Here is a 17,964-nt window from a genome sequence, read left to right on the forward strand (position 1 = left end):
GATGAGGGTAAAGCAGTTGATGTAGTGTGCATGGACATCAGTAAGGCTTTTGATAAGGTCCCGCATGGGAGATTGGTTAAGAAGGGGATCCAGGACAATTTGGCAAATTGGATCCAAAATTGGCTTAGTGACAGGAAAGAGGGTAATGATCGAGGGTTGTTTTTGTGAGTGGAAACCTGTTACCAGTGGTGTACCGCAGGGATTGGTGCTGGGACCCTTGCTGTTTGTAGTGTACATTAATGATTTAGACATGAATATAGGAGGTGTGATCAGTAAGTTCACAGATGACACGAAAATTGGTGGTTTCGTAAATAGTGAGGAGGAAAGCCTTAGATTACAGGACGATATAGATGGGCTGGTAAGATGGGCAGAGCAGTGACAAATGGAATTTAATCCTGAGAAGTGTGAGGTGATGCATTTTGGGAGGACTACCAAGGCAAGGGAATATACAATGGATGGTAGGACCCTAGGAGGTACAGAAGGTCAGAGGGACCTTGGTGTACTTGTCCACAGATCACTGAAGGCAGCAGCACAGGTAGATAAGGTGGTTAGGAAGGCATATGGGATACTTGCCTTTATTAGCCAAAGCATAGAATATAAGAGCAGGGAGGTTATGATGGAGCTGTATAAAACGCTAGTTAGGCCACAGCTGGAGTACTGTGTACAGTTCTGGGCACCACACTATAGGAAGGATGTGATTGCACTGGAGAGGGTGCAGAGGAGATTCACCAGGATGTTACCTGGGCTGGAGCATTTCAGCTTTGAAGAGAGACTGAAAAGGCTAGGGTTGTTTTCCTTCGAGCAGAGAAGGCTGAGGGGAGGTATGATTGAGGTATACAAAATTATGAGGGGCATTGATAGGTTAGATAGGAAGAAACTTTTTCCTTTAGCGGAGGGGTCAATAACCAGGGAGCATAGATTTAAAGTAAGGTGCAGGAGGTTTAGAGGGGATTTGAGGAAAACATTTTTCACCCAGTGGGTGGTTGGAATCTGGAACGCACTGCCTGAAAGGGTGGTAGAGACAGGAACCCTCACAACATTTAAGAAGTATTTCGATGAGCACTTGAAACGCCATAGCATACAAGGCTACGGGCCAAGTGCTGGAAAATGGGATTAGAATAGTTAGGTGCTTGATGGCCGGCACGGACATGATGGGCGGAAGGGCCTGTTTCTGCACCTTGTAACTCTATGACTGAACATGTACTGACTGTATTTTTCCAGGTGCATATAACATTTCATTGGTAACTATTGGAGCTTAAAGATTATCACCACCAGTAGTGTCAGTTGTGGTTAATTGGTCCCACTCTCAGCTCTGAGTCAAAAGCTTGTGTGTTCAAGTTCCACTGCAGAAAGTCAAGCACAAAATTTAGGCTGACACTCCAGTGCCATCCTTCAGCTGAGATGTTGAACTGAGGTCCCCGTCTGCCCTTTCAGATCCTGCGACAATATTTTGAATAAGAGCAGGGGAGTTATAGAGAGATACAGCACCGAAACAGGCCCTTCGGTCCACCGAGTCTGTGCTGACCATCAACCACCCATTTATACTAATCCTATATTAATCCCATTTTTCTCTCTCACATCCCCACCTTCCCTCAATTCTCCTACCACCTACCTACCCTAGGGGCAATTTTTTTTTACAATAGCCAATTTACCTATCAACCCGCAAGTCTTTGGCATGTGGGAGGAAACCGGAGCACCTGGAGGAAACCCACGAGCTCACAGGGAGAACTTGCAAACTCCGCAAAGGCAGTATCCAGAACCGAACCTGGGTCGCTGGAGCTGTGATGCTCTACTGTGCATCTGTGCACTGCACTACTGTGCCGCCCTCGCTGTCCTGGCCAATATTTATCCCTTGATCAGCATCACTAAAATAGATTATCTGGTCATTGTCACATTGCTGTTTGTAGGATCTTGCTGTGTGCAAATTGGCTGCTGCATTTCCTACATTACAATATTGACTACACTTCAATTGCTGCAAAGCGCTTTGGGATGTCTGGAGGTCATGAAATACACTATACACAAGTCTATTTTTCTTCATCACCTAGTTTAATGGCCACTTTAACCAACCACGACTCCTACTTAAATCCACAAATCTGACAGTGCAAACCCTTTGCAGCACAGACAAACATGCAAACCATTTAGATATCTCAAATAGCCATCCAGTTCAGCCATAGTTAGTTTTGCAGTCGTTACACAGACAACCAAAGGAGTTCAGGTGCCCACAGAAACCGTTACTGATTCTTCCATAGTTTCTGACCTCATTTACTCAGCATGGTCATAGCATTCATCAGTAACCTCAAGTTTATTCTTCCATACAGGTAATAAGATCAGCCCTCTTTCTGGTGTTCAAACCCCTTTCGCCATGATTATGGACACATTCAGATTTTTTATTCATTCTTGGGATGTGGGCATCGCTGGCAAGGCTGAATTTATTGCCCATCTCTAATTGTCCTTGAGAAGGTGGTGGTGAGGCTGAAACTTGAATTACTACAGTCTCTGTGCTGAAGGTACTCTACAGTGCTGTTGGGGAGGGAGTTTGATTTTGACCCAGCAACAATGAAGGAGCAGTAATATATTTCCAATTCGGGATGGTTTGAAACTTGGAGGGAGCTTGGAGATGGTGGTGTTCCCATGAACCTGCTGCCCTTGTTCTTGTAGGTAGCGGAGGTCCTGGGTTTGGGAGATTTATTCAAGTTCTATTTCTCAAATGCCATGTGTAACGACTAATTAATCTTCAAAATCTACAAAACGAACCACTGGGGATCCCGTCACTCAAACTGTTTGCTAAAGAGTCTGCTACAGTAGGAGCTTGGGGATCCATATTGACAGATTCATTGCAGTAAAATGCAGATGTGTCATCTTCCCAGCCTGTGAATGTTTCAGTAGTTTTCATGTCACGTCCCCACCTCCCCAACCACCAATGCTTTGCTGTCACCCCTCATGACATCTGTCAACGTCTTATCAACCACACAAATGTATGTTCATTTTGTCTCCAACAAGTCTTAACAAATTCTGTCATTACAGCTTCACCCGTGGCCAACTCAGATGGTACAAAGGCAACTCCACCTCCAGCCACAGTGAGTGCGGCTGTCAGGACTACGACTGACCCTGAAGCAGCCGAGAGCATGGCAGCAACAGTCCACTCTTGGCCGACTCCATTATCAAGCACTCTCGATGAGACAGCTACTGCAGACATCAAGACTGCAACGGCAAATGCCACCCCTCGCTCTCCACTGGTGAGCGGGCACCTCGGCACTGTGACCTTAACACCATCCCCTCAAATGCCAGCAGCGTCCAGGGTGGCAGCCCGCATACCCAACGTAACCACGGACCCACACTCAATCCGGACAACACCCGCAACGTACTCTGCGCCGCCGCTGGCGACAGTCACCACGGACATGGGTGGCTGGACAAACCCTCACGTGGAGGCAGGCAAAACACTGATAGCACCTTCACTGACGCTAACAGCAGCCTTAACTTCGATCACCACAGCAGCCCTGGCACCCAGGGGTACGCAGGCATCGGCACACGTTACAGCCTCTGCCAACGGAACAGCTGGAACTTCTGTCAATTCTGCAACGCTGCCAAGTCTGACCTGCAGGTTGTCAGACCAACTCTGGGTCAGGACAGGTACTGATATGTCTCTAAAGCATAATCATCTGTGGTTATATGAAAGTCAATTCTCTTTTCTTTTGAAAACAGTATGTCCTTCTAACTTGAGTTCCAAAAGATTGCTGCCATTTTCTAAATCTCAGGATGATCTGACTTGCGGCAAAACAAATTCTCGGCCAGTTGTTAGCAACCACCTGTTTTGTGGAGGAATGCAGCTTGTAAATTTCAATGATTAAGGATAGGGATTGTTACCCCTTCCTGCAATGTGTTCTGGGAAAGATCGCACTCTTGCCTGTTGACGTTCTCTAACTTTATCGTAACATTTTCCACAAGATAATTCCAACTCAGTTTGCTATTTCAAAATAAAATCTGTCAATGAGCCAAAATTCTCTGGAAAGCTTCATACACATTTGCAGAGGACAAGTTGTCTCCCCATTATGTCATCCTCCCAGGAATTTATTGGAAAGATAAAGCAATTGTGTCCCACAATGGAGCATTCCACACTTGGCAGGAGACTTCGAAATTGTTGAAACTTTAAATTAAAAAAAGTGTAGAATATTAAAAAAGTGTAGAATAACAGGCTGGAGCTCTTTTCCCTAGAAAAGAGAAGCCCAAGATGTAACCTGATGGAGGCCTTTCAAATTATAAAAGCATCAAATTGAAAGAAAAAGCGCACAATACTGTGAAGATTAGTGGTAGGTCAGAAGATTGGACAGATTTTAGAAAGCAGCAAAGAATGACTAAAAAAATAATGAGGGAAAAATTTGAGTATGAGAGAAAGCTAGCTAGAAATATAAAAAACAGATAGTAAGAGTTTTTACAAGTATTTGAAAAGGAGAAGAGTAACTAAATTGAGTGTTGGTCCCTTAGAGTGTGAGACTGGGGAATTAATAATGGGAAACAAGGAAATGGCAGAAGCGTTGAACAGGTATTTTGTGTCTGTTTTCACTGTAAAAGACCCCAAAAAATCCCAAGAATACTTGAAAATCAAGAGGTAAAAGGGAGGGAGGAACTTAAAACAATCACAACCACTTGGGAAAAGCTACTGGAAAAACTATTAGAACTAAAGGAAGACAAGTCCCCTGGACCTGATGGTCTGCATCCGAGGGTCTTAAAAGAAGTGGCTGCAGAGATAGTGGATGCATTGGTTGTAATCTTCCAAAATTCCCTAGATTCTGGAAAGGTCCCAGCAGGTAGGAAAATCACAAATGCAACACCTCTATTCAAGAAAGCAGGGAGACAGACAGCAGGAAACTGTAGACCAGTTAGATTTCCAAAAGCCATTCGATAAGGTGCCGCATCAAAGGTTGCTACACAAAATAAGAGCTCAAGGTGTAGAGGGTAACATATTAGCATGGATAGAGGACTAGTTAGCTAACAGGATGCAGAGAGTCAGGATAAATGGGCCATTTTAGGGTTGGCAAGCTGTTACTAGTGGATCCACAGGTCGGTGCTGGGGCTGCAACTATTTACAATCTATATCAATGACTTGGACAAAGATGAAACAAAGATAGCTAGGAAAGTAAGCTGTCAAGAGGATATAAATAGTCTACAAAGGGACTTAGGTTAGGTGAGTGGGCAACAATTTGGCAAATGGAGTATAATGTGGGAAAATGTGAACTTGTCCACAATTAGCAGGAAGAATAGAAAAGCAGTATATTATTTGAATGGAGAGTGACTGCAGAACTCGATTGTACAGAAGGATCCGGGTGTCCTGGTATATGAATCACAAAAAGTTAGTATGCAAGTACAGCAAGTGATTAGGAAGGCAAATGGAATGTTGGCATTTATTGAAAGGGGAATCGAGTATAAAAGTAGGGAAGTCTTGCTACAGCTGTACAGGACCTTAGTTAGGCTATATCCAGAGTATTGTGTACAGTTTTGGTCTCTTTACTTAAGAAGGATATAATTACATTAGAAGCAGTTCAGAGAAGGAAAGGTATGAAGAAATGTTGAGTAGGTTGGGCCTGTACTGATTGGAGTTTTGAAGAATGAGAGGTGATCTTATTGAAAGATATAAGATCCTGAGGGGGCTTGACAGGGTGGATGCTGAGAGGATGTTTCCCCTTGTGGGGGAGCCTAGAACTAGCGGACACAGTTTAAAAATGAAGGGTCTCCCATTTAAGACTGAGATGAGGAGAAATTTTTTCTCTCAGAGGGTCGTTAGTGTGTGGAATTCTTTTCCCCAGAGAGCAGTGGAGGCTGGGTCATTGAATATATTCAAGGCTGTTAGATTTTTGATCGACAAGGAAGTCAAGGATTATGGGGGGCAGACAGAAAAGTGGAGATGAAACCCCAAACAGATCAGTGTGAATAGCCTACGCCTGCTCCTAATTTTTGTATTCTTGTGCTCTTGTGTTTGAAAGGGTAGATATAGAAAAGACTTGTGATGGAATCCAAAACTCGGGCCCATAAATATAAGATGAATTTAATAGGGAATTCAGGGGAAACATCTTTACCCAGAGAGTGGTGAAAATGTGGAACTCGCTACCACAAAGAGTGGTTGAGGTGAATATTAGAGATGCATTTAAGGGGAAGCTGAAAGAGGAATAGAGGGTATGCTGATAGGGTAAGATGAAGAGGGGTCGGAGGAGGCTCATGTGGAGCATAACAGGTACTTTTCTGTAGTGTTAGTGATTATCAGCTTTGGCTTATTTTCTCTCAAGTATAGAAGATTAAAGGGGATCTGTATGAGGTGTTTAAGATGATTAAAGGAGTTGTTAGGGTAGATAGGGAGAAACCATTTCCGATAGTGGGAGTGGAGGAGAACAGAGCAAAGGGGCATTGTTTTAAAGTTAGAGCTAGGCCATTCAGGGGGAATGTCAGGAAGCACTTCTTCACAGAAAGGGTAATGGAAATCTGGAATTCTCTCACAAAAAGCATATGAGGCTGGGAGTCAACTGAAAATGTCAAAACTGAGATTGATAGATGTTTGTTATGTAAGAGTATTGAGGGTTACAGAACCATGGTGGGTAGATGAAGTTATGATACAGATCAGCCATGATCTGATTGAATGGCAGAACAGGCTCAAGGGGCTGAATGGCCTCCTTCTGTCCCTATGTTCTTCCGTACTGGTGTCTGTATGTGGATCCCACATTAAATCACTATAATTGGCCTCAGCATCCAGGTTGGGGGTATGGAGGTGTAAGCTACTGATCATTATGCTGCGACATCTGACAGAAAGCCATGGGACAGATCTGGACTTAGTGACATAGCGTAAAACAGGCAATAGAGAGTTGGCAGTGAATCAGGGAGAGATGTAGAATGGGCTTCCGACTTGCTATCACCAGTTTTACGCTACTGCACAAAGCCGAAATCTACCTCTATTCATGTTGTCTGAGCACAAAGACAGGATTGAGATACCCACAGCAAAATAGCCTGCTGACACTTGTTTCCAAGGGCTCGTGTGAATAATAGACACATGGCACTAAGGGGTACGCAATGCCCGTTTAATCGTGGCAGAGTATAGAACAGGGTTGTCCAACCTTTTCGCTTGTGGGGGGGATCACATTGCAATTTTTGTCTTGCATAGGGGCTGGTGAGACAATTTCGGAAAGATAAAGGCATTAAAATTTATCTTACTATTATTCAAAACAACAACAAATGTAAATTTTTGTGAAGAAGCTTTCAATGAGAAGATTAAATTATTGACTTATTTTCTCATCACGATGTTGGACACTGATTTAGTGAGATACCTGGCATTTTTTTGCTTGCACAAGTAGTCAATGTTTGCCCACACACTTGTCATGACGCAGTGTATTCCGGATTGATGTCCATCTGTCAGGAGTGATGTTGATCACTCTCTCTCCCTCTCTCTCTCTGTCCCTTTTCCCCCATCGCTGTGTGTTCCCCCCTCCTTTATCGTCCTCGCTGTTTGTGTCCCCGCCTCCCTCTGTCCCTCCCTTTCTCTCTCTGTCCCCCCTCTTTCTGTCCCCCTCTGTGTGTGTGTGTCCCACTATCTCTCTCCCTCTCTCTCTGTCCCCCCCCACCCCCCACTCTCTCTCTCTCTCTGACAATTGCAGAGAATGAACATACGAACATACATACGAATATACGAATTAGGAGCAGGAGTAGGCCACTTGGCCCTTCGAGCCTGCTCCGCCATTCGATAAGTTCATGGCTGAACTGATTACTCCACATTTCCACCTTCCCCAATAACCTTCCACCCCCTTGCTTATCAAGAATCTATCTACCTCTGCCTTAAAAATATTCAAAGACTCTGCTTCCACTGCCTTTTGAGGAAGAGAGTTCCAAAGACTCAGGACCCTGTGAGGGAAAAATATTCTCCTCATCTCTGTCTTAAATGGGCTAGCCCTCATTTTTAAACAGTGTCCCCTAGTTCTAGATTCTCCCACAAGGGGAAACAGCCTTTCCACGTCCACCCTGTCAAGACCCCTCAGGATCTATATGTTTCAATCAAGTCGCCTCTTACTCTTCTAAATTCCAGCAGATACAAGCCTAGCCTGTCCAATCTTTCCTTGTAAGACAGCCCACCCATTCCAGGTATTAGTCTAGTAAACCTTCTCTGTACTGCCTCCAACGCATTTACATCCTTTGTTAAGTAAGGAGACCAGTACTGTACACAGTACTCCAGATGTGGTCTCACCAATGCCCTGTATAGCTGAAGCATAACCTCCCTACTTTTGTATTCAGATCCCCTCGTGATAAGTGGTAACATTCTATTAGCTTTCCTAATTATGTGCTGTACCTGCATACTAACCTTTTGCAATTCATGCACGAGGACACCCAGATCCCTCTGCATCTCAGAGCTCTGCAATCTCTCACCATTTAGATAATATGCTTCTTTTTTATTCTTCCTGCCAAAGTGGACAATTTGACACTTTTTCACATTATACTCCATTTGCCAGGTGTTTGCCCACTCACTTAACCTATCTATATCCCTTTGTAGCCCCCCCTATGTTCTGTTCACAAATTACTTTCCTCCCTATCTTTATAATATAGGCTAAATTCATCAGCAAACTTAGCAACCATACCTTTGGTCCCTTCATCCAAGTCATTTATATAAATTGTAAAAAGTTGAGGCCCCAGCACAGATCCCTGTGGCACACAACTCGTTACATCTTGCCAACCAGAAAATGACCCATTTATTCTTACTCTATAGGACCAATGTTCACTTTGTTAACTCTTATCTTTTTAAAATATCGATAGAAACTCTTACTATCTGTCTTTATATTTCTAGCTAGCTTTCTCTCGTACTCTAATTTTACCTTCCTTATCAATCTTTTAGTCATTCTTTGCTGTTTTTTATATTCTGTCCAATCTTCTGACCTGCCTTCCCACTTTGCGCAATTATAGGCTTTTTCTTTAAATTTGGTACTATCTTAACTGTTTTAGTTAACCACGGATGGCAGGTCCCACCCTTGGAATTTTTCTCTCTCGTTGAAATGCATCTATTCTGTGTATTCTGAAATATCCCCTTAAATGTCTGCCACTGCATCTGTATTGACCTATCCCTTAATCTGATTTGCCAGTTCACTTTAGCTAGCTCTGCTTTCATGCCCTCATAATTACCCTTATTTAAGTTTAAAATACCAGTCTTGGACCCACTCTTCTCTCCCTCAAACTGAATGTAAAAGTCAATCATATTATGATCGCTGCTACCTCGGCGCACTTTAACGATGAGGTCATTAATTAATCCTATCTCGTTGCACAATACCAGGTCTAGTAAAGCCTGCTCCCTGGTTGGCTCCAGAACATATTGTTCCAAGAAACTATCCCGAAAACGTTCTCTGTACTCCTCATCTAGGCTACCTCTGTCCATCTGCTTTTTCCAGTCTATATGTAGGTTAAAATCCCCCATAAATAATTAATGACAGAAGCTGACATTGGGAAAGATTTGGGGTTTCTGCCGGGTTCTGACTTTCTTTTTGAAGCTCACCAGATGTTCCCGATGTCAGCACCTGTCAGCTGTGAAACTGACAGCGCGCGATGTTTTAAAAAAAAAGTCGGTCTGAGAGAAGACAGTGAGAAATTTCTCACCTCTGAAATACATCCCTGGGCTGGATGGAAACCTTTGACGGGCTGGATCATGGCTCGTATGTTGGACAACTCTGGTACACAGTTAATGCTTTCAGGGAAGGAGTTGGAGGGGGTGGGGGGCGGAATTAGTGAGTGAAAAACTACCTATTTGAGAAAGTCATCCAGGCAAAATAAAATTAATTAAAAATTGAAGAGGCAGATAATTAAGGAGGCTTTTAAGGAAGGGGAGAGATGTAGCAGTAAGGTTTATGGAGAGTACCTGGGAGGTCGAGGCCATAGTGATTGAAGGATGTGCAAACATTGTGGGAATGGCAATGGGGGAGAGCTATAAAGGAGCCAGAGTCAGAAGAGCACGACCTGGTGTACTGAGGCCAGCGACCGAGCAAAGCAAGAGCCGACCAAGATGGGTATAACTTGTAGATATCTTGACTAAACAATCACTGGCATGGAATTTTTGAAAGTGCATGCATTCTGATACAATTTGGAGATGGAGTGTTCCCTGCCAAAGTTGAAATTAACTTTACTGTTTCATAACTATTAACCATAAAAAATAATGTTTACATGAAGACACGCAACTCATTTTACAATTCTCATCCTTGCTTTCAAATCCCTCTATGGCCTCGCCCCTCTCTATCTCTGTAACCTCCTCCAGTCCTACAACCCTCCGAGTTATTTGTGCTCCTCCAATTCTAGCCTGTTGCCCATCCTGGATTTCATTCACTCCGTCATTAGTGGCTGTGCCTTTAGCTGCCTAGGCCCTAAGCTCTGCAATTCCCTCCCTAAGCCTCTCTGTCTCTCCATCCCTCTCTCCTTTAAGATGCTCTTTAAAACCTACCTCTTTGACTAAACTTTAGGTCACCTGTCCTAATGTCTCCTTATGTGGCTTGGTGTCATATTTGGTTGGATAACTGCTCCTGAAAAGCATTGGGACATTTTACTATGTTAAATGTGCAATTTAAAAGCAAGTTTTTGTTGATGCATTTAAAGATAACAGTTCAACACTGGTTGTGAATACATCCTGGCATTGACAATGCATTGATATTCAGGCAGAGTGCTGGCATGGACTCAAAACAATCTAATGGATACATGTTAATATGTAGTTGGGTGATATCAAGCATTCTGCTTAACTGACTGGTAATTATTAACTTCTAATCAGTTTCATTGGGAAAAAGAGTTTTAATTTCTTAAACTTAGCACATCTAGGTTAGCAAAGTAATTATCAATTAAAAATTCTTAAACAGCATGATGAAGACTGATCAATTGAATCAATATCACAGTCCCAAAATTAACAGTGTTTTGGCACCTCTGTGAATGCTAGAGGAGATTTTGTGCTGGCAGAGATAACCTCAGGCAAACTCAGTTGTTGTTGCCTCTTCCAGTGTGAAACATTGCATTTCTGTAGTGCCTTTCACAACCTCAGGACATCACAAAACGCTTTACAGCCAATTAAGTACTTTTTGAAGTGGAGTCACTGTTGTAATGTAGGAAACACAGCAGCCAATCTGCACACAGCAAGATCCCACAAACAGCAAAATGATAGTGACCTTTTTTTGGTGATGTTGATTGAGGAATAGATATTGTCCAGTGCACCAGGGATAACTGCCCTGCTCTACTCCAAATAGTGCCATGGGATCATTTACCTCCACCTGAGAGAGCAGTCAGGGCTGCAGTTTAATCTCATCTGAAAGATGGCACCTCTGGCAGTGCAGCACTCCCACAGTACTGCACTGGAGTGTCAACCTTGATTTTGTGCTCTAGTCTCTGGGGTGGGACTTTAATCCACCACCTCTGAGCCAGAAGCAAATGTGCTACTCACTGAGCCATGGTTGACACATGACCTCAACTATAATCACAATTATTTCCTTTCTACCAAACTGTATATTGTGGTTCTTCACCCCCTCCCCCCCCCCTCTTTTTCTCTGGCCTCCCTGCGGTTGTCTTTTATCTCCTCCCCAAGATAGCATGCAAATGGCCAATAGATCCCGGCCTCTGCGGGACGCAGACCTGTGACTTCCTGTGCGGAGCTTCCCAAGAACACCCAGGGTGAATTGTCACTCTGATTCCATTTCCCTTACTCTCTACAAAGACCTGGGGCAGGTTTTGGGTTGGGGCCCCGATGTCAGGGTCAATTGCGGGGGTTGGGGGAGGGCGGTGGTCAAAACCCCACACTGTGTGGGGAACAGTCACCTGGCAGTGATTTTCCCCGAATTGGCCTTTTAGTAGGGAGACTGCGGGTTTGTTGTCCTTTGCAGGCTCTCAAAGCTGAAGGGCCATTAACATGCCCCCAAGCTTGGAAGGAGATGATGCCTGCAGTTCAGGTAAGAGAGAGAAGGGGTGCCTCCATTTAAAATTCGAATCCGCAGTCAGGTCACCTCCTACTCAGGGCCACCTGTGGTTGCAGCTCTGGCCAGGCAGGTGGGGAGGGCCTCAAAGCCTACCTGGAGTGCTGGACCCCTGGTTTGTCACTGTAGGCCACCTCCAGGCAGCTGGCCTGGTTCCTACGTCTTGGGGAACCTGCAGGCCGACTGGAAAATTCCAGTAGGCCTCTGCAATAGGCCTCAGTAGGCCATTTAATTTTGCCAACTCCCATCTTGTCTCGGGGAAAATGGCCCAGGGGCAAGTTAGTGCTGGCAAACTGGCATGCCGTCTGGTGTCGTGAATTTTTGCACTCCCCCCCCAAAACCACCCCCCCCAACCTTCCTACTCGCCTCCTTTAGCAGTTGAAATCCTGCTCCTGAGGTCTCCGAGAAGTGATGAGTTTAAGACATTGTGCTGAAGCTATCTTTTCCTTGTACTGTCTTCTGTTTGGATTTAAGCTTATCCGGGTTTTCTTTAATCTGCAGTTGTGACATTGTCGTCAAGAAAAATTCGAGCAGACATGATGCTTAAACAGAACGTGACAAGAGGACTCACAGAGGCATTGAAGCGAGCTTTCTTAACTAATGGTATTCGGGCTCAGGTCAGTGCCCTGCTCGACTGTTACAAATCCCAATTGTAAGATACCGAATGCTTACGATTCGTTGGATGTTAGTTTTGTATAAGGTCGCCATTACGTTGCACAGCATTTTAAACAACTGAATATATCTGTCTTAAGAAAAGCCCTGTGATGTCTTTCTGGGAGACATTTTCCTTTGGTTTGCAATGTAACGGAGGAATAACGGTGGAGCCAATGACACTGGGATGTCTTCTCCACCCTCCCAAATGCGTTTCCCTGGGATGTCTTGGGGTTCCCTCTAGGGGGGGGGGAAGGGTAGGGGGGAGGTACGGAATGCTTGTGCATTCAGCAGGTGCAGGCATGATAATCCAATGCAAATGAGGTGTGAAGGACCTAATTTATCAGGGGTCCTTTTGCAAGTGTCCCATTTACTTCCTGTGTCACTGTTCCTTCACGTTTAGTTGATATTTTAATTGTCATAAAACAGAATATACTCCAACTCAGCATGGGCAAAATCACGGCACATCTTGTAAAAACTCATCTGGTTCATTAATATCCTTTTCGGAAGGAAGTCTGCCATTCTTACTCAGTCTGACCTGTATGTGATTCCAGACCCAGAGCAATTGTGGTTGACTCTTAACTGCCCTCTGATTTGGCCGAGCAAGCCGTTCAGTTGTATTCAAGACGGGGGCTCACCATCTCAAAAGCAATTAGGGATGAATGAGTTGCATTAAGACAAAGTCTTAAAGGTAGACATCAAGTGACATTCCTTAATTGTCACTGGGTCAAAACCATGGAATTCCCTACCTAACGGCACAGTTAAAACATCTTCGCCACATGATAGCAGTAGTTCAAGAAGGTTGGCTCACCATTACCTTCTCTGTATGCAACTTGTGATGATCAATAAATGCTGGCCTTCTCAGCGATGCTCACAACCTGAGAATTAACATTTTTTAAAATCAGTTCATTAAGAGAAGAGTATTGGGTTTTACAGAATAATACTGCTGTCCTTCTATAACAGTATATTTTCTGATTTACTAGCATCGGAACAGGACTAGGCCATTCAGCCCCTTGAGCCTGTTAAGCAACAATATAGCAGATTCTCCAATATATTCACGGATTAAACTCTTATGAGATTCCATTCAATTGAAGTTGTTGACATTGATTACTTTTGTCACGGGTGGTGGGTTGAGAAGATTTCATTTGGGAGAATGAGATTTCCTGTTGAATGATGAATAGGATGATGCCTGCTTCTCTCTGCAATTAACGACTCACTAATGAAATCGCATTCTCCAAAAAGGCACAATTTCTCTCTGTGGGGAAGAAGTTGCAGAGCTTTGTGGGAAAGAGCTTTAAACATACTCAGTGACTGAGCTTCCACAGCCCTCTCAGGTAGAGCATTTCAAAGATTCACAACCCTCTGAGTAAAGAAGTTTATCCTCATCTCTGTCCTAAGTGGCTTCCCCCTTATCTTGAAATTGTGTCCCCTGGTTCTAGACTCCCCAACCAGGGGAAACATTTTAGCTGCATCTACCCTGTCGATCCCTTTAAATATTTTGTAGGTTTCAATGAGATCACCTCTCATTCTTCGAAACTCTGGAGAATTCAGGCCCAGTTTCCCCAATCTCTCTTCATAGGACAGTCCCACCATCCCGGGAACCTTCATTGCGCTCCCTCTATGGCAATAATATCCTTCCTAAGGTAAGGGGACCAAAACTGCACACAGTACTCCAGGTGGGGTCTAACCAAGGTTCTATACAATTGAAGCAAGACTTCACTACTCCTGTACTCAAATCCTCTTGCGATAAAGGTTAACATACCATTAGCCTTCCTAATTGCTTGCTGCACCTGCATGCTAGCTTTCAATGACTTATTGACAAGGACATCCAGGTACATCTACACTTGCTAATTTCTTACTATTTAAGAAATACTCTGCACATCTGTTCCTCCCACCAAAGTGGATAACCTCACATTTTTCCATATTATATTCCATCTGCCACGTTTTTGCCCTCTCACTAAATCTGTCCAAATCCCCTTGAAGCCGCTTTGCATTTTCCTCACAACACACATTTCCACATAGTTTTGTGTCATCCGTGGACTTGGAAATACTACATTTGGTCCTCACATCCAAATCATTGGTATATATTGTGAACAGCTGGGGCCCAAGCACTGATCCGTGCGGTACCCCACTAGTCACAGCCTGCCAACACGAGAATAACCCATTTATTCCTACTCTCTGCTTTCTGCCTGTTAACCAATTCTTAATCCATGCCAGATTATTACCTCCTATTCCATGTGCTTTAATTTTGCTAATAAATCTCCTGTGGGGGACTTTATCAAAGGCCTTCTGAAAATCCAAGTATACCACGTCCACCAACTCCCCTTTATCAATTCTGTTAGTAACATCCTCAAAAAACTCCAACAGGTTCGTCAAACATGATTTCCCATTCATAAATCCATGTTGACTATGCCCAATCGGATCATTATTATCCAAGTGTTCATTTATCATATCCTTTAGAATAGATTCTAGCATTTTCCCAAAGACTGATGTAAGGCTAACAGGTCTGTAATTCTCTGTTTTCTCTCTTCCTCCCTTCTTAAATAGTGGGGTGACATTTGCTACCTTCCAATCTGCAGGAATGGCTCCAGAATCTGTAGAATTTTGGAAGGTGATCACCAATGCATCCACTATCTCCAGAGCTACCTCCTTCAAAACTCTGGGATGTAGAATATCAGGTCCTGGGGACTTTTCAACCTTCAGCCCCATTAATTTCTCCAATACAACCTTCTTACTAATACTAATTTCCTTCAATTCCTCATTTCCCCCTAATCCCTTGGATCTCTAATTCTGGGAGATTTCTTCTATCTTCTTCAGTGAAGACAGACACAAAGTAATTATGTAGCTTCTCTGCAATTTCTCCATTCCCCATTATAAATCTTCCTGACTCTGCCTGTAATGCACCCACATTTGTCTGACCCAAACGTTGCCTTTTTACGTACCCATAGAAGCTTTTACAGTCTGTTTTTATATTTTTTGCTAGCTTACATTCATATTCGATTCTCCCTTTCTTTGTCAGCTTATTGGTCCTCCTTTGCTGTATTGTAAAATCCTCCCAATCCTCAGGTTTACTACTATTTCTGGCAACTTTATTGGCCTTTTTTAATCTTATACATCTTTGTTATCCACAGTTGACTGCCTTTACTTTTGGGGTTTTTGTGCCTTGAAGGAATGTTTAGTTGCTCTAAACTATGTCATATTTCTTTAAAGACTATCCATTGCCTTTGTACTGTTATACCTTTTAATGTATTTTCCCAATCCACCCAGCCAATTTTCCCCTTATACCTTCATAATTTCCTTTGTTCAAATTTAACACCCTGGCTTCAGATTGAACGACCTCACTTTCAAACATAATGTAAAATTCTATCATATTATGGTCACTCATCCCTAAAGGATTTTTTACAAGATTATTAATTAGCCCTTTCTCATACAGAATACTAGATCTAAAATAGCCTGTTCTGTAGTCGGCTCCTCAACATACTGCTCTAGAAAACCATCCCTAACACACTCCAGAAACTTATCCTCCACAGCATTGGTGCTTATTTCATTTACCCAGTCTATATGTAGATTGAATTCACTCATGATTACTGTATTACCCATGCCACATGCTTCTCTAACCTCCTGATTAATACCATGCCCTATACGACCACTACTGTTTGGTGGCCTCTAAACAACTCCTACCAATGTTTGCTGCGCCTTGCTGTTTCTTAGCTCCACCCAAACAGATTCCAGATTTTGTTCTTCCGATCTGTGATCCTCCCTTACTAATGGTATTGATCCCATCCCTTATAACCAATGCAACACCACCTCTTTTTCCTTTTTGCCTGTCCTTCCTAAATGTCGAATATCCTTGACTATTCAGTTCCCAGTGTTGGTCACCCTGTAGCCACGCTTCCATTATAGCAATTAGATCAAACCCATTTACCTCTATTTGAGCCTTTAAATCATCGACCTTGTTGCGAATGCTGCGTGCATTCAAGTAGAGTGCCCTTAACCTTGTCTTCGTGTCATTCTGCATTCTAAGCATAGTTGATGCTCACCTTTGTTTCACCTGCCTTCTAATGTCACTTGCTACTTTTCTACCTTCTGTTAGCAGCTTTACTTCTTTCCAGTTTGAGCTACCCCTCAGGTTCCCATCCCCCTGACAAACTAGTTTAAACCCTCCCCAACAGCACTAGCAAATCTTCCATTTTGTTACAGTCCCTTTTATTCTATGGCTTCTATCTTTGTTGAGAAACCTGTTATGTGACACTTTATCAAATGCCTTTTGAAAGTCCATGTACACCACATCAATTGCATTACTCTCATCAACCCTCTCTGTTACTTTATCAAAAAACTCAAGCACGTTAGTTAAACATGATTTGCCCTTAACAAGTCCATGCTGGCTTGCCTTAATTAACCCACATTTATCCAAGGGACTATTAATTTTGTCCTGAATTATTGTTTTTATAAGCTTCCCCACTACCAAGGTTAAACTGACTGGCCTGTAGTTGCTGGGCTTATCTTTATAACCTTTTTGAACAAGGGTATTACATTTGCAATTCTGCAGGCCTCTGGCATCACCCCTGAGTCCAAGGAAGATTGGAAAATTATGGCCAGTGCCTCTGCAATTTTCACTCTCACTTCCCTCAGTATCTTTGGATGCATCTCATCTGGTCCTGGTGCCTTATCAACTTTAAGTACAGACGGCCTATCTAATACTTCCTCCTTATCAATTTTAAATCCTTCAAGTGTCTGAACTACCTCCTCTTTCACCATGACCTGTGCAGAATCTTCTTCCTAGGTAAAGATAGGTATAAAGTATTCATTTAATACCTCAGTCATGCCTCGCCTCCATGTGTCAATCCCCTTTTTGCTAAGTAATGGGTCCCACTCCTTTTACCATCCTTTTACAATTTATATGCCTATGGAAGACTTTTGGATTCCCTTTTTTGCTAGCTGCCAGTCACTTTTCATACTCTCTCTTTGCTTCTCTTACATGATTTTTCAATTCCTTTCTGTATCTTCTATATTCAGCCTGGTTCTCAGTTGTATTATCCACTTGACATCTGTCATAAGCACACTTTTTATTCACCTTAATATCTTATCTCTTTTGTCATCCAGGGAGCTCTGGATTTGTTTACCCTAACTTTCCCCTTCGTGGGAATATACCGTGACTGTACCCGAACTGTCTCTTCTTTAAAAGCAATCAGTTACCGTTTTACCTGCCAACCTTTGATTCCAAAGGTCAGATCCATTCATACACTATTGAAGTTGACTTTCCCCCAGTTAGTCATTCTTACTTTGGATTGTTCCTTGTCCTTTTCCATAGCCAACCTAAACCTTACGATACAATGATCACTGTCCCCTAAATGTTCCC

The 17,964-nt window shown here is 43.2% G+C and overlaps 1 protein-coding gene across 1 annotated transcript in view; it reads left to right on the top strand.

Moving 5' to 3' along the window:
- kiaa1549la (KIAA1549-like a) overlaps nt 1–17,964 on the top strand; it is a 348,851-nt gene that overhangs the window by 109,833 nt on the left and 221,054 nt on the right. Inside the window, exons 3-4 of the mRNA XM_068046635.1 lie at nt 3,025–3,630; nt 12,456–12,571. Coding sequence (XP_067902736.1) covers nt 3,025–3,630; nt 12,456–12,571 — 722 coding nt within the window. The remainder of the gene's footprint in view (nt 1–3,024; nt 3,631–12,455; nt 12,572–17,964) is intronic.

The sequence above is a fragment of the Heterodontus francisci genome, chromosome 14, assembly GCF_036365525.1.
Source record: "Heterodontus francisci isolate sHetFra1 chromosome 14, sHetFra1.hap1, whole genome shotgun sequence".
Classification (NCBI taxonomy): Eukaryota; Metazoa; Chordata; class Chondrichthyes; order Heterodontiformes; family Heterodontidae; genus Heterodontus; species Heterodontus francisci.